A 21226-nucleotide genomic window follows, 5' to 3' on the forward strand; every position below is an offset into this window, starting at 1 on the left:
ACAAAACACATCAACAACCAAATCATTTCTTACTGTTCACACAATAGGCATAATGCATGGGTGCGCACACATGCACACATGCACGCACGCACGCACGCACGCACGCACGCACACACACACACACACACACACACACACACACACACACACACACACACACACACACACATACACAAGCATCATAAATAATCATAAGAATATGGTGTTTTATCTCAGCCAGATGAACTGCTTTTTCATGTCGACATCCTACTCGTGTGAAATTACTCACACACTGCATCGTATAGTCACATTGCCATAGAGATCCATTAGTAAAAGGTCTCTACTGTTATTCTGAAAAAAAACCTTAAACCCGACTCTTTTCTTTAGACTTATGAAAATGACAATTATGCTGTTGAGGCCAAAATCTCCAGTAGAAACTCATGATTGCAGGATATCACAATCAATCATAAACCCCTATTACTAAAAATAGTAAATGTATCAGACATTTCACATCATCATGGTTGGTAGAAACTCTGATCCTATTATGAATGAAGGATAGCAAAAATGTTTTGACAAAACCTCCTTTAAGTCATGGCTTATACAGACAAACTACAGTATCTACATTTCACACATGCAGTAACACAGTCTCAGATTGCCCCATGCAGTGTGTCCACGGTGAGAAGAATTACATTGACCTAATTCACTTAACTGGACCAGTTAGATATTTGGTCATTGGCTGGCTCAGCTTGGGTTTGATCCTCTGAGCCGAGCTCCAGCAGCTTCTAGCCTCAATAAAATCATCCTCCGCCTCTGACAGAACTCATCTCTTGGTAAGTTATTAATACCAACAGAGCAGACAGGATGTTATGCACTGATTCTCCAAGCTTCTCATCAACAATGTGACACGAGAGGAGCAGAAGGTTGCCTTCTCTCCCTCTGCTCCATCTGTCCCTCCATACTGGATCCACATTAAGAGGACTGGCAGGACTCAGACAGCCAAGTCAGAAAACTTGACAACCTTAAACAATTCTCAAAGGTCTACATTCTAGAAACATTAACAAATGTAATTAAACACCAATTATGTCATGCTGCATTTACAGTGAATGTGAGAGTTGTGCTCACATTTACCACCAGATAAACCCCTTCCAAAAACAGCAGTTATTCAATCATAGCTTAAAAACAGTAACTAGGCATGGAAGGCCAGTCAAGTTTTGGACTTCTTCATGTTGAAGCTTTGTGCATGCAATATAACTCAGTATGTCAAGAGTTTGGAGGATGGTCTATTTTTTAGCCTTTCCAAAAACAAAAAATACCAGACAAAAGTGTAAGGAATAGATTAAACTGCTAAAGTTAGCATGTCATACCTAGAGTTTAATAACCTACTTCCAAAGGCAAAGCGGGGCCTGTTATTAGCTAACTGCATTATTTTGTAGGGTTACAGAAAAATGGGAGCTTAGCCAATATATCAGTTTAAAGTAATTATAGAGGCTCTGTTCTGCACTTTATTTAGTTTAGGGAAGCTTATGCTCTGCCAACTCCCGCTAAAACCTGCTAACATTACATTTGCCGAACTAATCAATTATTCCTCCTCCTACAAATCCTTTCCCATGTAAAAAATAAAGTTTAAAAATAAGAAGATTAATGCATAAATCTGACCACTGATTATCCAAGTATGTTTTTTCAATTGTAAGGATACAAACATTTCGAAGTTTATGTTGTGTGAACAAATAACGTTGTAATGACTTTATAGCATTATATCATCTACACAAACACCACATGCTACTAAACCATACCGCCAAATCTTTTTTCAGGGTTCTCGTTTTAAAAAGTGTATTTTGGAAGCATTAAAAAGTCAACCGTTCTTAGCCAACTCACACTTTAGCTTTAGCATTAGCTTACTCTATCTAGCTACAGCTGATAAAAACTGCTAGCAACAATCAGCCAGCAACATCGATGGTCATTACCAAGAAATAAGGCCTGTTTTTCTTTTCTTCTGACTGGAATCGGGGACCTGTTGTTTAATAAATTACTATGAATTTTGAGTGGTGAATCTGCCTGTTATTAGTGTAAACTGACATGTGCCGAGAATGAAAAACTTGTTGCCACAGCAACTAAGGGGGCCGGACATCGACTGTATACAGTCAATGGAATGGACAGGAAGTTACAGTTTGAGAGAAAATTTTATATTTAATATTTTATACTTTATATTCATCCGCTGAATTCCTGTTTACAGTTAGCCTATTAGTAACTAGAGAGCTCCTTGGTCTGGCCTGCCCTATATAGGCTATGGCTGAGAGCTGCTGCACAGTATGACAGAGGCTGGCTGTGCTCCACTTTTGATGTTAAAGGTCATGTTAACATTTGTGTTAACATGTTAACAATTTATGTTGTTTTTCCTCATAAAGCACCGCATATTGTTTTCATAAACCCGAGTGGATGAAACGTCCTGGGGTCTTCCACCTCCACACTCCTCTTTGAGAGGCAAAAACACAATTTTGAAAGAAGAAAATGTCATTTCAAACAGGCAATATCAGCAAGCAGTGACATGTTTCTGGATTTAAGTATGCATATCGTATCCACAGCTCAGTACCGTCAGGTTGGGAAAGTAGCATTTTTGATATTCTTTTTATTGTTATGTAAATCAGAACAGCATTTGTTGTGGATTCAGCCTGGGATGATGGCTCTAATGTAATCTGAATGAACAAAATAGAAGATTAAAAATAGCTGACATTAATATTATTTATATCACTGTATTTGCACCATAGCTATTTATGACAAAAGATTAATGCCAATTAAAGGCAACTAAAAAGAGAGCTGGGTTATTTATAGGTGGATACATATTTCATTTTAATATTGTTTTCCTTTTTTTTTTTTTTTAAATGGAGAATAAACAGGAAAAACTAACTGAAGCACTGAGAAGGAACTGACAGCCACAGTGTCTCATAAACTGAAATCTGTAGTTATTTTGCCTAATTAAGGAGAAAGGAAAGACAAAGACAAGGCTATCACTGTAATATTTGTCCATTGTGCAATAGTCATTATGACAAGTTGGCACATAATTTTAGAAATAAATACATTTATTTATTCTCTGTTTTCACAAAGTGTGTATTCTCACACCTTCACCATACTCTTCTCTTAAAACTCCACCTCTTTCTCACTTACACACACAAACACACACACACACACACACACACACACACACACACACACACACACACACACACACACACACACACACACACACACACACACACACTTACTTCACACTGCTCTCCTCTCTATCCTGTTCTAACACCTCTCGACGGTTATGATCTTCACGGCACTTTTAGAAATCTGCCTCACTGTGAGCCGAGCAGCCGTTCGCACTTGACTCCTGCTTGGTGCTGATGGGGAGATGAACACGGATGAGAGCTGTTTATCAGATAATTACATACAGATGGACACAGCTAGTAACTCATTTGCAAACATATGATTTTTTAAATTACAAATGCATTGGAAGTATTCTTATCAATCAAGAAAAAACAATCCTTTCAACAGAGTGTACATGTAAGATTATGTAATAATTGATTACACTTATTAGCAACAACGATGAGACGGCCTACAGGGAGGAGGTCCAGCACCTAACGTTGTGGTGCACTGACAACAACCTGGCTCTCCACACCAAGAAGACCAAAGAGTTCATTGTGGACTTCAGGAAGTCTAAAGCTAGCACACACACCCCCATTCTCATCAACGGGACTGAGGTGGAGCGTGTCACCAGCTTCAAATTTCTGGGTGTCCACATCTCTGAGGACCTCTCTTGGACCCTCAACACCTCAACCCTGATCAAGAAGGCTCACCAGCGTCTCTTCTTTCTGAGGAGACTCAAGAAGGTCCGCCTGTCTCCTCAGATCCTGGTGAACTTCTACCGCTGCACCATCGACAGCATCCTCACCAACTGTGTCACAGTTTGGTATGGCAACTGCTCTGCCTACGACCGAAAAGCACTGCAGAGGGTGGTGAAAACTCATCGCATCATCGGTTCCTCACTCCCCTCCATCAAGGCCATCCAGGGCAAGCGATGCTTGCATAAGGCTCGCAGCATCATCAAAGACTGTTCTCACTCCAAACACAGACTATTCACCCCACTCCCCTCCGGAAGGTGTTACAGGTCTCTCCGCACCCGAACCAGCAGGTTCAGAGGAAGCTTCTTTCCTGTGGCTGTCACCCTACTGAACTCTAGCTCTGCATCCTGTGACAACCAACCAACTAAGCCCTCAAACCCCCCTATCCCACCCATAATGTCCTATTTATTTATTTACAAATGTACATACTGTAACTACACTTATACATAGCCATATTATACTGCTCTTCATACTATTCATCCTGCACATACACTTATTCTCACTACTCTTATAATGTTACTGTTTCTGCACTACAATGGTACTGTTAACATGCTGCACAAACTGTACATATCTGTCTATATAGTTCATACTGAATATCCATATTTTACTCTTATAATAATAATACACTGCATTTATCTATATTATGTTTTACTATTATTATGTTACTGCTGCTACATTGCACATATCTGTACATGTTGTTCATACTGTACATTGTTTATATTACATAGCCATATTTATTCTACTCTTATAAGGTAACTGCTAATACACTGCACACATTTATATTTAATTTATATTACTCTAAACCACCTTCTGTTAACCAACTGTACACTACTGTCTACACTGCACCATATTTCTTGTCCTGTCTATACTTGAATATCACACTGCACTTTTCTGCTCTTTTTGCACTTCTGGTTGGACGCAAACTGCATTTCGTTGTCTTTGTACTTGTACTCTGCACAATGACAATCAAGTTGACTCTAATCTAATCTAATCTTACTGTGGCCAAGGGCCTTCTTCACACCAGACATTTTGACTTGTTACTGTATAGTACTGTGGGAACCTTTTTTCCCCAAACACCCTTCGATTTTAAATTTGTTTCCAGTCTATAAAAGCTTAAGTGACCCTTGATCATTTTCTTTGGGCCCCTCTAGTCTACTCAGTATTTAGATTGAAATGGTTTAAACTGTGATAGGTCAGTCCATCATATATTCAGCTGATATTCCAATAGTGCCAACCCTATAGACTAACCTTCTATTTTTATTGTGAAGTTTGAAGAATAGCTTTGCTAAAGCAACACGCCTGTTGATTCCAGCTTGTTTCCATTATTGTGCACTTGACTCAAAACAGGAACCTGCTTCTATTTAAATCTGCACAGATTTTGATGCCAAGCTTCCATTTTATCTAACTATAAATCCAGGACTCTCTGTGTGTGCGTATGTGTGTGTGTCTTTCAAAATGCGCAAAAGACGTCACACGCAGCACGCTGTTGTACGAGTCTCTGTACAGCGACTTTCTGTAGAAGAGAGACGGCAGGTGACATGTGCAGCCGCGAGAGAGATGGGCCAAGGCCTTGCATGGCAGCTCCGCCACCATCGGTGTATGTGAATGGGTGAATGAGCAGAAAATTGTAAAGAGCTTTGCCCGGTAAGGTAGAATGGCGCTATATAAATGCAGTATATTTACCATTTACCATCGGATGAGTTGTTCTCAAGAACGCTTCAAACGGGCACGCCACCCGATGACGCTGCAAGCAGCAATACTGGCAACCAAGTGTTTTATAACTGCATTTTGTGTCACATGTTGTTTGTGAGAATTTACAAAGTAAAGTTATGAAAAAAATATATATACTGGGAACCAAGCAATCGGCTCGTTCCGAACAGGCACACGCTCCAAACGGGCACGGCACTAGTTTTACCAATGACTGATGATTTCTTCTATTCCCATTCAATTGTTACTCAGATGGATCTTTGTCTCTTTCTGTCAAATTGAATTGTCAGTCTGGTTGAACCATTGTACAGTATTTTGTTCTCCATGTACAAAACAAACCCTTCATACAAAATAGCATCTATTTGTAAAGAGAACTTTCTACAACCTAAAAGCATTAAAGATAATTTAAATAGGCTATATAGAGTAGTTCTCTCAGACACCTGACTGTACCCAATCAAGCATTTGTGGCAAGCGATTTTAAACTTTTGAACAGTGGTGTATAGCGCACTGCACAAGATGTCTATGGACACTATTGGAAGGTGACTGGATACACCCTCACAAAAACTCACACCTGCATGTTGTGAAGTGCAAGAAAACTTGCTAACACAGGACTTGTGAAAACGATACCGTGTGTTCATGGCTCAGTCTATATTTTATATATAACCATATACTGGGCTGAGAATGCAGTAGTACCACATAAAAAACAGGTTTGTTCCAGTAAAAGATGTATATTATTCCAATATTTACAAAGCAGTGTCCCGTCCTATTTATGTGGATGTGCATGTTTTCCGAAATCTGTGATGAGTGCAAATGAAACATCTGTGAGAGGAGGTCACGGCACAGTCAGGTAGTGAGCTCGCTCTGGAGGTCCATCAGGCCACGCTGTCACAGCTACTCCCTCAGGGACAGAAAGGGGGTTTCTACCTGACTGAAAATAGTCTGTTCAAATGTGTAAGTGTGTGTGCAGTCAGACATGATTGGGTACCCCAGACAGGACATCCATCTCTGATGTTGGCCGTGTGTGGCCTCTGAGCAGAGCAACCCCGACTGCTTCTAGATGATACCTCAGCAGACCGCGAGTGTGTCAACAACTGTCTGACAAGCTCACTGCCATTAATACACTCCACTGTCCACTGGATGGAAGTCAAATGGTAATATGACAGCAAGAGAGAGAGAGCAAGACATATAAAATATATAGTGAAGGCAACAACAAGCTGTGCAGAAACAGCAGAGTGCTCAATGACGTTTTTAGCAAACATTCAGCTGGAGAACAGTGTGAGGTGTGAGGTGGGTAGGTCAATAAACAGATAGATTCATGTTTAAATGGATAAGAGAGAGGGATGGAGGGAGAGAATAGAACCTGAGAAGTCTGAGATATGTGCACATTAGCATTTAACCCCTCACACATCAAAGGACAGTACGCCTACACTGTCAGCAGCTCTAGCTCAATAATCAATCACATTGACGCAACCCACGGAAACACTGAGATTGAGCAGTCAGGCGAAGAGTGAAGACAACTCCTCTGTGAGGAACTTGGCAAGTCCAAAAAAAAAAAAAAATAGTTTGATTTTTGCTTTACTCAAGTCCCAGAAACAAGCCACTGTAATGCTCATTTCATGGCTGACAACGCAGCCCTTTTAGACACTAATAAGGACTTAAACTGAACCTCAGAGGATGTGATGATCACCATCTCCTCCGCTATTCCTTCAATCCAATGTTCTAGTCGTATAGAGACCCTGTCTGCTTTTACACTGGCTGACAGAAGCAGGTCACTCAGTCAACACTGTTGCCATAAATCCCCTGCTATGCTCAGAAACATTCAAACAAGCCTCCAGCTTCATGGGCCACAATAATCACACAAAACACTGCATCGGCTGACAATAACAAAACACTCAAAAGCTCCTCAAGGCATAACTGGAAGAGACCTGCATCATTATTTTCCACTTCTGAACTCAGGAACATTACATTTCATAAACAAATGTTTGGTTGTGAAATGAGTGAGGTTGCGTGTATAGTTAAAGCAAACCATGTTGACTACAGAGCTGATCAATATGAAAGCGATCTCAACAGTAATTAGGCTACACAGGTTTAATTTTTCATTAGTGTGTAATTACACTGCAATAACAGTGATAATGTGGACTGACAGCCAACAGACTGCCTACCTGACTGCCTGCCTGCCTGCCTGTCTGAATGTCTGTCTGTCTGTCTGTCTGCTTCTCAGACTGAACAGCAGCAAAGAGAAAAACATTTCATCCACGGCGCAGGCCTGTTTGGTGAAACAAGCCCTGTCCTCGACCAAAATAAAGAGAAATCCGCAGGCTGTGGCATGACGCCTAAACGGACACACCCCCTCCAGGCTGTGGCATCGGACCAGCGACACTGTGATAAACAAACGGCGGCTGCTCCCGGTTGCAATATACACATTATAGTTACTGATCCTGGTGGACTGAACCCATCATTACGGCTCGTAATTAGCTACATTTCACCAACAAACAGGCCTAAGCATGGGTCTGTGCTTTGTCCACCTAAACACACGGCTTCTCCCTTTAGTGCAGACTGACAGATGACTGCACAAATGACATCTGAATCAAACCAGCCACACACATAAACACAGCACGCGCGCACACACACACACACACACACACACACACACACACACACACACACACACACACACACACACACACACACACACACACTCCCCGCCTCTAACGCACGGCGGTACGCTCCTAGCTCCTCTCACGTTAATCGTATCTCACCTTGCTTGACACATTTGAGGCGGACTGGGTCTTTGCAGTGTTTAATCACGGCCAGCACGTCCCGGGTGGTGAGCCCGGCCACTGGCATGTTGTTGACCTCCAGCAGCAGCTCATCCTGGGCCAGTTTGCCGCTCTGGATCAGTCCTTTCCCCTGCTTCACCTCGCCGAAGTAGGGGAACTGGCCGATTTCCGCGCCCCCCTTCAGCTCGAACCCCAGCTCCCCTTCCTTCCCACGGGTTATCACCGCTTCGTGGACTTTGTTGGTCCAGTGGTTTTTCTTCTTGAGGCTCTTAGACATCGTTAGGGCGAGTTAATCACCGCGGGCTGGCCCACCAAAAGCCTCTTACCGTCTCATCCCTGCCTTTGTGCGACCGGCTGCAGCGTCACAGCGTCCGTGGCTCCATCATCACCGGTGCACGCCAGGCGCAGTGTCCGCTCGGCGAGCCGCGCAGTCGGGCAGAGGGCTGCAGTACAGCACGGCGGCGGATGAAATTATTATTACTGTGTCAGACACACAGACGCAAGAGAGAGATACTGGCGGATGACCCGGATGTGAAGCCTGAAGGAGGGGAGAGATGAATGGTTTTGATTCGGCGTAAAAGGATGGAGAGGAGGGAAAATAACAGGAGGCGCTTTTTTACTCTCACTACACTGCCAGGGGCGCTTCCTCAAGCACACTGTGATCACACACAGGCGGTGACATGTAGGAGGAACATCAGTGTATGCTACATTGTATACGAACCTCACCCTATAGTCATTTACCTGCAACCATGTTTGGGAAAAATAGCTTTAAGGCTGACTTTTTTCTCCCTTAAGTCCTGTCTTGCAGCATTCTATCAACATATGTATAAGACATTGTTTTTTTCAGAGACTTAATGATAATTTTCAACAGGACTAAATGGGCAACTGCCCCTGGGCCCCAGACTCGCAGGGAGCCGGAAGGCTCCAGGTTCAGTTTGTGGAAAATACTGTAAATTGATTGCAAGTGTGTTTGTTAATACTGCACGGACAGCTTAGGTGCATTATAAACTCCTGATTAAAAAGGTTAAAAAAGGCTAGTTTATTTTATAATTATTATTTATTATTTCAGGTTTCATGGTGCTTACATGGTGCATTCTACTAAATAAATATGTCCACAATACACATTAACTTTGGACTCCTGCAAGTAATTCAGACGTGTTTCATGCTCATCCACCACCCCAACCTCTTCACCCTTTATTTATGGCTCATTATAGGGCACATTATGCATTGGTACTAAACGTTGGTATTAAATATAAATCATGAGATGAATATTTAGGGATACTGGCCTACATAAAGAGTGGTTGAAATGGGGGGTCAGTAGGGGGCCACAGTACATTTTTGCCCTGGGGCCCCATAGTGGGTTTAATCCGGCCCTGTATCTGCTTCCCTGGGTCCTTTTACTACACGGTAGTACATGCAACACCAACAGCACTGTCAGTCCTGTTTACAGATTTCCAGAACTCCTCTGTGGTCACCGATCACTGGTCTGTTATAACTGTAAGAGGGGAGTACCTCAATTCATCATCTCATTTCAATGTTTTATAGGTTTATTGAGCAGTTAGTGAGTGAAGAAATAGTGCACTGACTCACTTTTTAACAATTGAAACGTGGAAAAAAAAGCAACATCCAGCATCTGCACTTTCTGGTTATTGCCTCTGTTTAGGTTTGTCACCATTACATAATTGCTATGATGACATAAATCCAAGTCCATCGGAAAATGACAAATCCTTTTGTTGCCATTACTTTTTCATGGCTGCACAACTTTCCGAAGCGGGTGAAGTAAAGTTTCATTCAATATTTAACACATAAATCAAGAGCTGCTGAAATCGACTGAGGATGACAGTCCCTTTTACTGCCACTCTCCGCAGTGCCTGTGTGTGTGTGTGTGTGTGTGTGTGTGTGTGTGTGTGTGTGTGAGTGTGTGTGTGTGTGTGTGTGTGTGTGTGTGTGTGTGTGTGTGTGTGTGTGTGTGTGTGTGTGTGTGAGAGAGAAAGAGAGAGAGAGAGTTTTAAAGGACATGCATGTGCTTTTGCAATGTGAGTATCCTCCCTACAAAACAACATTACTGTAAACAACCCCCAGTGCATTTGCAACCAGTAAATAATCCATGAAGAGCGGTGGATTCACTTTGACTGTCATTTAAGTGTCTTGCATTTGGGTCATACTGTATTCGTCCTGGTCCCAGCAGATGCTTTTGACACTAATTCAAAGCAAATGATGATGCATACTACATGGTTATTAAAGACTAAACACCACAGCGGACGAAGAGTACTGGTATAATAATCCATAAAACTGGCTGGATTAACAGATTATACACCCAGAGGGGAAATTAATCCATGCTTTGCTTTATTTGTGCCTCTGCTGGAGGATGCCAAAATTGCAGCTTCAAGAGGCCTGTAGCCTGGACTAAAATGTAGTTCAGAGTTGAGGGATTATGTACTATGGAGGACTCAGAGTCTACAGGTTTTGTACTTCATCACCAGCTCATTTAAATTACTGGTGTACTAAATCTGACTACTAAACTGAAATCAGATGATGCTTTCTTCAAATGGAATACAAATCTGATACCTTGTAGCTTTATTTTGTAACATAAACAGTATTTTTGTGTGTACAGGACGATAACATTCTTGTCTTGTGCTTATCTATCTAAATCTGGATCAGAGTATTTCACTATTTTGGACCTTCCTTTGTGAATAGAAGTATGATAGAAGAACAAACAGAAAAGCCATCAGCTGTCAAAGCTTTGAGCAGGAGCGTCTAAATTTGGAGCAACTTGACGCCACTCTGAGACTTTCTCTTGACAGAATACAGTACAGCGGTTATCCTGTAGCTCTCAGTGTCTATGGGGCCACACATGTGGCCTCAGTGTTAGGAGGAGGTGTGCTTAAATGAGCTCCTTACAGCATTGTAATAAAGTCCTTTGGTCTGGGTGTCATTGTGATGAAGAAAAGGATATTACTTTATATGATCATTATAGATAGAAAGTAATGAGCATCCTATAGCAGACTGCCAACAACAGAAGGCAAAAATACAATAACACAAGGCAGTCTGCGCACTCAGATGGGGAATTTCAATAGAGCTTATATGGATTTAGCTCGCTGTCTCCCTCATTGACTCTTTGCTTCGTGCATTTGCTGTTAGGAAAGAAATGCACACTAAGTTGTTTTTATTGCTCGGCAAAGACAGAGTGGGGAGCGGGTCACCTTCGCACAGACACTCATACACTTTCAACACGGTGACCCGACTCCTTCTGTCTATATCATCTTTTATTTTATCCATAGATGTGCCAGAGCTTAAAAAGAGAAAACAGACTGCAGACAAACATATCAACTATCATCTATGAGACAGTAACAATGTTTGGAAGACATTTTAAACTTTAAATTTTTTTAATTTAAATTAAATAGATAGCACAGTGACAGCACTGAGAAACCCAGGGGTGTGCTGGACTGGAGCAGCAGTTAAAAATCTGTTTTAAACATGCGCCCGCCCAGACACACACACACACACACACACACACACACACACACACACACACACACACACACACACACACACACACACACACACAGGTTTGTGGCAATATCTTTGTGGGGACCTGTCATTGACATATTGCATTCCCTAGCCCCTTACCCTAACCTTAACCCTTACCCTCACCCTAACCATAACCTAATTCTATCCCTAATCCTACAACCAAGTCTTAACCCTCAAACAGCCCTTTAAACTTGTAGGGTCCAGCATTTTGGCCCCACAAAGCTGTCGGGACCCCACAAATATACTGGACTCCCGGTTTTTGGATCCCACGAATATTGTTAAACAAGCCCCCACACACACACACACACACACACACACACACACACACACACACACACACACACACACACACACACACACACACACACACACACACACACACAAATGCAACACATAGAGAAAAAGTTAATTAGATTGAATGGCTTTAGGGAATTGGCAAATAAATCACATTGGCTTTCTCTCCAAGCTCACAATGAGATATAATTATGTAGAAACTTGTGATGGCAAAGTACACCTGTAAAAAGTCAAGACTGACTCCAAAACGCACAGACTTCCTCACCAGAGCCTGACTGAAAAATAAGCTAATATTATCTTATCACATAAATATATCTATATCTATATCAGCGTTAATGTGTCGGCCGATAAGTAACAAGAAATTGAAGTACAGAAATGCAGAAGATATGTTTGATAGAACACTGATGACATTAGTTTTTACATCAGAGCACACTGACAAGTTTATTTTTCGACTGTCAGCTAAAATGTGCTTGGTAGATATTTTGGTCACAAGTCTTTACAGCTCATTATGCTGCTTGAAGTAACCAAATGAATCAGTAAATACAGGTTTAAAGGAATAGTTTGACTTTTTGGAAAATATGTTTATTCGCTTTCTTGCCTAGAGTTAGATACGATTCGAAGATTGATTTCACTCTCATGCGTATGCCTAAATATAAAGTTCCCGCCAGCAGCCGATTAGCTTAGCTTAGCACAAACAATGGAAACAGGAAAACAGCTAGCCTGACTTTGTCTATTGATAACTAAATCCACCGGACAACACTTCTAAAGCTGGCCAATTAATCTGTTTATCTTGTTTGTTTAATCCAAACAAAATCCAAACTATAAAAAAAATGTTAGCTTTCAAAGTGTTAGTAGGCAGATTTTATTACCTTTAGACGAAGCCAGGCAAGCTGTTACCCCCTGTTTGCAGTCTTTGTGTTAAGCTAAGTTAACCAGCTGCAGGCAGTAGCTCCACATTTACTGTACAGACATGGTGGTATCAATCTTCTAATCTAACTCGCGGCAAGAGAACACAATGTTTATACCCCCAAACATCAACATCGGCCTCAAAAATCCAGTAGCAGTCGTAGTATTCAGTCGGGCTATTCTCCTCGCCTACACATTATTATTGTATAAAAACGTAACTCAACACATAACTTATAAATTCTATCTTTTCTAGCCTTCTTAGATGTTAACCCTTTTAAGTGGCAAATATGGAGTCTAATAATCTTCTGATCAAATAAATGAGCATATAGTTTTCAAAGAGCTTCTTTAGACAAAAGGATTAGATTCCTTTTGCTTTGACTCCCTGGTCAGCTGCAGTCTGCAATAATGTGCAGTTTGATAACAATCATTAGCATCACCATCCTCTTCTCTTTCCTCTTTCCTCAACTACACCTTCGTTTTGAAGAAGCTTCATATCCACACTATTTGATCTCCCCGGGAGGGCTTTAGGGATTAGCTAAATGACTCTGCAGTTAGCTTTAAATCACACAATGCCTCCCCAAAATAGTGTCCTCTCAGCTAATGCCTAATCATTGTGCTTGAGCAGTGATGGCTTAGCTAAATCTGCAAGACAGGAGTCAGCCTTGGCACTGCTGTGACCCATTTGTAGTATGTTAGTTGCCATCATCTTGGTGGGTTTATGAAATATGAAAAAATACATTTAAAAAAATGACTGGAACAGGAAAGTTGTTCTGATAATCCTATCACTATCTCTAATTCCTTTAACGGTTGTTCGCTTCATGGATACTGGAAAGGATTCTGGGCCAGAACAGTTTGGAAGGAAATCACTCTCTCATTCTAGTTCAGGATTAATTAGTCCTTATCTTGGGGAGTTTCCAATGGAGATTTTATAAAGAAGACTATGTCAGGAACAATCTGTGCTAATTATATTAAAACTGGTGATTAGATTTTCCTCAGTTGTCTCCTTTATGACCATCAAGCAACCATCAGACATGGTCATTACATGCACACAATTACATACACAATGTGACCCCTAGAGGGAACTATTTACTGTTGAACCGTACTGGCAGATGACGTTATATCCTGCACTGACAACTGTCACGTCTCAGTTCGTATGAGGATAAATATCAGTCCCTCTCCACTAAAAAATGTTTAACCTTTACTGTGCAAAATTATTTTATGTGCAGAGTTTTAGACTAGAAGGCTGTTTTCATATTCCTCTGCTGAAGGAGTAACGTTTGTCATTGCTCACCTTAAATCTAAATTTGTAGCCTACAGAGATGATTTTGTGACATTGCAACTAGTGTGGGAACCACTCATGGTCCAAAATGCAACAAAAATGTGATTTGAAACTTGCAGGGCACATACACTTACACATGCACTTCTCAGTGACGCAGGAGACATCTTGTGACCAGCAGTCAAACCTTTGAAATAAAACATATTTGCATATTCATAGATTCTGAACTTAGCAGTATCTTTTTTTTTTTAAGAATTTGTAAGTAGTTTATTGAACTTATTTGCTTAAAGAGCATATAAGACAAATCAGAGCAGGGTATTTTTGTATGTCTTTAGGGGACCTTTAAAGGTCCTATGTTATGCTAATTTGCAGCTTCATACTTGTATTTTATCAAAAAAGACAAGGAAATCTTTCCGCTGCTCACTTTACCAAAAATGAAGACAGAGGCCTTGAGTAAAGCTGCTTTCTGTACTTCTGGACCCAAACTGTGAAATTGACCATATCTGAATCAGAGTAGAGCACCATCAATTTATCAAAACATCAAAAACACAAATGTATTCATGTAACAAATTAGTTTAATATATTAACTTTTTAAAATGTCTGCTCTATCTCTATGATAATCACTTGTCATTATGAAGGTATGAGACAGTTAGTTACTGAAGTTTTCACAAGTGATTGAGGAGGAAGTTGTTGTATGACTGCAACTATCGATTAACCGGACAACTATTTTCTTTTTTAGTTGTTTTGCCTATCAAAAACATATTTGTGAAAAATGTCCAATAGCCCAGAGCCGAATGCGACGTCCAACCAACAGTTTATAACCCCAAAATACTAAATTAACAAAACCCCCACAAATTCTGACACTGGACGCTTGAGCCAGTTTATGCCTGACATTGATGTACGCTCGATGGAGTTTTAAGCCTCCAATGTCGCCTTCCAGGCAGCTAACCCTAACCTTAACCCTAAACATAACCATTGCCGCGCTGCCTGGAAGGCAACGTTGTAGGCTTAAAACACCAAACACCTTGATGTGTATATCCAATATTCATTGGGTTTGAAAATAGTTAGCATTTAATTGAATAACTCATTGAAACAAAATGTATCGACTTATCGTTTCTGCCCTACTTCTGTGTTATTTTTGTGTTGTCTGTGATAAATATTAATGTTGCTCCACCAGTCAAATAATTTCCTGTTAGAAAAAACTAATATTCACACACAAAAAAAAGACAGGAAAACTAAGTGTTTGTTGCATAAGTTGCCATGGTTTTACCATAGCAGCTCTTTTATTAGCAAAATCATGGAGATTAGTCCACTAATGTGCCCATCCAATGGAAACAGAGGGTTGGGGGTCTAGGGGGGATATGTAACTTGAAACCATCACACATCATGATCAATAACAGTGCACCCAGCCACGTCTCCGTCTGTCTATGCACTGAACACAGATCTACATATGGTCCTACTGTCTGCTACAAGGCCGCCATTGGCATCCTCTTTTCAAAGCTTCTTTGCTTTATGATTCAATCAGGAATGTTACAGTTTGTAGCAGCGCACCAACAATGTGCACTTGTTTATTACAGAGAGTAGCTTCTTTTTGGTCGCTTAGAAAAATAAAACTTTGAAAGAGGATGACAAGTAGAGGAATAAAGTCCCTTTGTTTTATATTGTGCACACATTCACACACACAAACACACTCACACTGGCTTTTGGCCTCAATCAAAACAAAGCTCCCACTCGCTGCACACATCCGAAAAGGTTTACACACAGCTCTCACAGTTTGTCAGAGTCAGAGTGAAATGGTCTATAGAGTGACTTGGTTTTGCTTGGTTTGTCCAAGAAGGAAAAAAAAAAAAAAAAAGATGCAACAATGAAATCATTTGAAAAAATAGATACTATGGACTCAGGGGCGGTTTGGAAAGAGTTCAATGGTAACATCTACATAAATCTATATCTAACTGAACAAAAAGAAAACACTGCAACTAACGCATGCAAGGCACAAGGACCTACAAACAAAAGACAAAAAGTGTTCATTCATGGACAAAAACAATGTCAAGGCCCCCCTTTTTATATAAAATTTTAAAACAACGATAAGGTAAAACAAGCACATTTTAAAAATTGTGAAAAATCCCCAGCCATAGACAGTTGTACAAATATTTTACACAAAATGTTTTTTCTACACACCGTCTTTAAAACTTTTAGAGATGAACATAAGTTAATAAGAGGTTAAAAGTGACATTCTCAGCAGGGTCCATGAAGTTCCCTCCAGTCAAAGTCCCCTTGAATAAAGTCACTCGGTAAGCCGGCCACCAGGCTGCCTGAACAGAAAGAAGAACACAAGGGCACTGGGATTAGAGGAGAAAAATGTGACAGACCACACTATGTGCCCAGCTCGTCCTTGAAGCAGCAGGCGTTACCTTCAGAAAAGGCCACAGTCCTTCAGGTTGTTCTTGATGATAACGTCAGTGACGGCATCAAACACAAACTGCACGTTCTTGGTGTCGGTGGCACAGGTGAAGTGGGTGTAGATCTCCTTGGTGTCCTTTCTCTTGTTCAGGTCCTCAAACTGGCACTGAATGTACGCTGCTGCCTCCTCGTAGGTGTTGGAGCCTGAAGTGGGAGCGGACAAACGCGTCACAATTAGGAGAGAAAAAGCACACAGTGTCACAACAGAGAGTTTTATCAAATTAAAATGAAGACCTTTTCATTGTGAAATTGACAAATAAAATAATATTTACTGTCAAATCATTGAAACGGTCCACTACGTATTGACTGATATGGGAATTGTATGTCTGATATACAGGGCTTTCCACAAGGATATGGAGTAGGCAGCCAGTGGGAAAAACAATTATTGTAAAGTAGAATTAGGTTTCTTGTGCGATTTAGCCCAGAGTCTGTAAATAGCTATTAATATTTAGTAATGAAAAATAATTTGACCTTTTTTTTATTATTTATTTATTTTAAGGGGGTTCCGTATCTTATCTAGCCTATGTATTGGTTTTAAAATAAAACTATGCCAAAATTAACTCTAAACGTGTAAATGTGCAATATTCATTGGTGAACCTGACAAGGACACATTGCTCTAAACATAAAGCAGCCCACACAAGAGCAGAGCAGAGAGGAGAATAAAGAAATAGCTTTGTCTCATCTGTAGAGACTGCCACACCTCTGAGTGGCAACAAGGGGCCGACAGACTAACGGATTGTTGGAAAAAACGGATGACTGAATGTAAGAGAGTATTTTCTGGACCTCAGTTCAGTCTAAAAAGCAAACATCATTTAAACACGGTTTTAAATGTGTAGAAATGTATGTTTACATAGCATTATTGAAAATAATTAAAAAAAATTATATTTTAAACTACATGTTGCCTTCAACTTGTTGTCAGGCTCCCTGAGTCAAAACCAATGGGGCTTTTAAGACCTGTAAAGCATCATTTATGATTTAAATTACCTTGTTTCATTCCTAAAAAACTTTCAAGGCCTTGAGTTTGTAACACATCTTTTTTTAGGATTTAAGACCTGCAAACAGTAGGGGTGCACGATTCAGAAAATGTCACGATTCAATATCGATTTTCAGGCTCAAGATTTGATTCAAAATCGAGTTCCGTTTCAAAAACGATTCTCGATTAAAAAAAACGATTCACAGTATGTAGGCCTAAATGTAGTTACTTTTCCCATGTGATTGCAGTAGACATACAATAAAAAAAAAAAAAAAAAAAAAAATATGAATCGATTTTTGGAATTCTATGAATCAATTTTGAATTGGTAGAGCTTGAACCGCGATTCGAATTAGGGCTGGATGATTAATCGAAAAGTAATCGTAACCGAAATTCAGAGCCTATAACCAACGTAATTTTACCAAGTCGGTTATTTCGGTCTTTTAATCCTATTAATATTTCCGCGGCCACCCACTGTGTGTTAATGTACTTTCCCCTTAAAACATATTACGGCCGCCGCGTGTGTAGTCACGTGACTCCGCCCCGTCCAGTCTGCGACCATAGGTGCTTTCCGATCGGATAGTACTTGTACTTTTCAGAGGAAAAGTACACTTCTAAGCAGTTCTAAGAACTACTCTCCTCCAAAATCTTTTTTCCCGTTTGCATTCCCACTGGCCAAGTGGCCATAGGGACTGGTAGGAGGGGTAAGGGAGCGACGCAAGCACGGCAACGGTCTTTATAGCATCGTCACTAGACCTTAGCGTCACATACAACAACAACAAATGATGCTAATACTTTTCCTATATTAAATGCACGTCCATTCTCGTAGTAATTCACGTAATGTTTTGCTCAACACAGACGGGGCTTTATTATACTCGGAACAGACCCCGCCTCTGCCTGCTGTGCTGTGGACGTGTGTGTGTGTGTGTGTGTGTGTGTGTGTGTGTGTGACGGCCGACACGCTTGTGGAGTTTAACTCCGAAAAGACAGTTAACCACAGGTTCCCGTTAATCTTATGATGGACATTTATTATTTATTTTCTACATTTTTAGGAAACTTTTTTTTTTACATTAAAACTTAAATTACTTTTTTATAAGACGTTTTTATTTCATTGTAAAATCTACTGTTGTAGATTTCAGTTCAGTTGTTTGAAATATTTAATAAATAAGCATTAATTGCTATCTGTGTGTTGTTTCCTTATTTTAGAATCTCAAAGATAGGATTATGCACTCTTTCATTAGAAAAAATAACCGTGAACATATTTACAGTATAAGAAAAGAATTTAAAAAAAAAAAAATAGTTCAATAATCGTAATCGAGGTAACTTGTTCGATTAATCGTGATTATGATTTTAGCCAAAATCGTCCAGCCCTAATTCGAATGTGAATCGATTTTTGTTGCACTCCCCTAGCAGACCGCCTTACTAATAAGCTAAATGCTGTCACTTAAAAACTCCAAATATAAATATGGTTTATGTGTGACACTAACATACAAAGTACAGTATTTGCATGTACAACACACCTGCTCTGCATACGAGTGTTTCGGTAGTGTGTGTGTGTGTGTCTTTCTCTCTCTCTCACCTGCATATTCTGGGTAGCAGATTGTGAGCGGGCTCTTTTTGATCTTTTCCTCAAACAGGTCTTTCTTGTTGAGGAAGAGGATGATGGAGGTGTCTGTGAACCACTTGTTGTTGCAGATGGAGTCGAACAGCTTCATGCTCTCATGCATTCGATTCTGGATGAGAGGTGAGACAGACAACGGTAACCAAAAAAGGGACAACAAATTAATTAGGGTGCGTCAAGGTCAGAAGGGTCTTACCATCTCCTCATCCTCAGCCAGCACCAGGTCATAGTCACTCAGAGCCACACAGAAGATGATGGCGGTGACTCCCTCAAAACAATGGATCCACTTCTTCCTCTCTGATCTCTGTCCGCCTACATCAAACATTCTGCAGAAAGATCATAGATACACATTGTTAAATAATACACCACGCAAACAAATGTTAACACATCAAGATGCCTCTTAACTTTGACCCTTCATCCTGTCAGTCAGTGATAATAATTCCATATTTCCGTGTAGCCATGGTGTATTATTACCACTTCTACTGTCACTTTACTGAGGTGTAGCCCACTTTATTACAATAATACACCAACTCTATGATCTTCTCTGGTGTCAGTAATTGACTTGTGTTTAGTAAGGTGAAAAAAACTACGGGATAGAGCTAGCCTTACTGAAGTGACACAAACAGCTGTATCCATCTCATCCAGGCGTAGACATTTTTCTGATGTTATTTTTCAAGACTGTAGTCACTTAGCTGTGCAGGAAAAAGTCATCAATCCTAATCCTACCCACTCTGATTTGTCCAATGTTTCTCCAACCCATGGCAGAAGCCGTCAATGAGCACAACACCAAACCTTTTTGAAATCACTGAACAAATCTCAGATGTGTGCAGCGATTCAGAGATCAAGAACCAGAAGAGAGCACCACTAGTCATCATGTAAATACAGTTAGGTGACTGGACAAACCGTGGTGGTTGCACTCACTTGAAGTGCAGGTCCTTGAAAGTGAAGTGTGTTTCCACAATACCAGTAGTTTTGACTCTGGTCCGCAGCACATCCTGTTGGGTGGGCACATAAGCACTGTGGGATATCCTGTCCAAGTCGTTCAGGTAGCTTTGGGAGGAGAAAAGAAAGACGGAAAGATATATATATATACATATATAAAAAAAAAAAAATAAGACAGATGTTTGCAGTTTAAGAATTGAGAATGGAAGTTATTCATCAAAGTACAGTCACCAGTTATGTGTATGTGTATATGTGCACAAGTGCAGCCAACTCACTAAGCAGCAGAGTCGTTGAGCTGGTACTCTCGGGAGCGGCTGAAGCAGGCCTGAACGCCTCCGTCCTTCCACAGCCGCTGGATGACCCCGGCTAGTTCCATTGTCATGAAGCCCTCTTCTGCTGAACCGGCCAGGACGAACAGCTGCCGTGCATCATCCTAACGAGACAAAGTCCATCCAATTAAAGTCATAATCCACAATTTCTTTATATAAATGTAAGACAGCTTTGCTAGAAAAGTGTTTACGGTGCATTTAATGTCATAAGAAACAGATTTAGTAGCATTGTTTTGTACATTTGTTCTATCGTCAATTACATTAGATCTGGTTTAATTATGTTTTAATCCTAACTGACTGAATTTGGATGAAATAAGGGTCTGTTAAAAAAAAATAATATCTGTAAGAGCATAAAATCAAAAAAGAAAAGCTTTGCGTGTAAAATTGGTCACGATGACAGAGCCAGGCCAGTCATGCTGAAGCAATGACTAACCTTCTTGTTATACCAGGGAAAAAAAACAAATGTACAAAATCAAAAAGGAGTCCGTTAAGCAAAACACTAAAATTTAAATACCCAACAATCTGCTATATCTCCATAGATCAGGGA

At 40.5% G+C, this 21226-nt stretch overlaps 2 protein-coding genes across 11 annotated transcripts in view; both read right to left on the bottom strand.

The window, feature by feature from the left end:
- LOC116063068 (membrane-associated guanylate kinase, WW and PDZ domain-containing protein 2-like) overlaps positions 1 to 8877 on the bottom strand; it is an 81984-nt gene extending 73107 nt beyond the window's left edge. For 4 of the 8 annotated variants that reach the window (XM_036002738.1, XM_036002737.1, XM_036002747.1 and 1 more), the window contains exon 1: positions 8330 to 8876. In XM_036002738.1, the coding sequence (XP_035858631.1) occupies positions 8330 to 8627 (298 nt within the window). In that variant the 5' untranslated portion in view covers positions 8628 to 8876. Of the gene's footprint in view, positions 1 to 8329 lie in introns of all 8 variants that reach the window. The other 4 variants (XM_036002739.1, XM_031317928.2, XM_036002746.1 and 1 more) reach the window with 3 other exon arrangements.
- Positions 8878 to 15597: 6720 nt separating this feature from the next.
- Positions 15598 to 21226, bottom strand: part of LOC116063082 (guanine nucleotide-binding protein G(i) subunit alpha-1) — a 14501-nt gene continuing 8872 nt past the window's right edge. For all 3 annotated transcript variants that reach the window (XM_036003144.1, XM_036003143.1, XM_036003142.1), the window contains 6 exons: positions 20626 to 20783; positions 20330 to 20458; positions 19605 to 19734; positions 19367 to 19520; positions 16769 to 16961; positions 15598 to 16669 (listed from right to left, as the gene is read on the bottom strand). In XM_036003144.1, the coding sequence (XP_035859037.1) occupies positions 16771 to 16961; positions 19367 to 19520; positions 19605 to 19734; positions 20330 to 20458; positions 20626 to 20783 (762 nt within the window). In that variant the 3' untranslated portion in view covers positions 15598 to 16669; positions 16769 to 16770. The remainder of the gene's footprint in view (positions 16670 to 16768; positions 16962 to 19366; positions 19521 to 19604; positions 19735 to 20329; positions 20459 to 20625; positions 20784 to 21226) is intronic.

The sequence above is a fragment of the Sander lucioperca genome, chromosome 7 (assembly GCF_008315115.2).
Source record: "Sander lucioperca isolate FBNREF2018 chromosome 7, SLUC_FBN_1.2, whole genome shotgun sequence".
Taxonomy (NCBI): Eukaryota; Metazoa; Chordata; class Actinopteri; order Perciformes; family Percidae; genus Sander; species Sander lucioperca.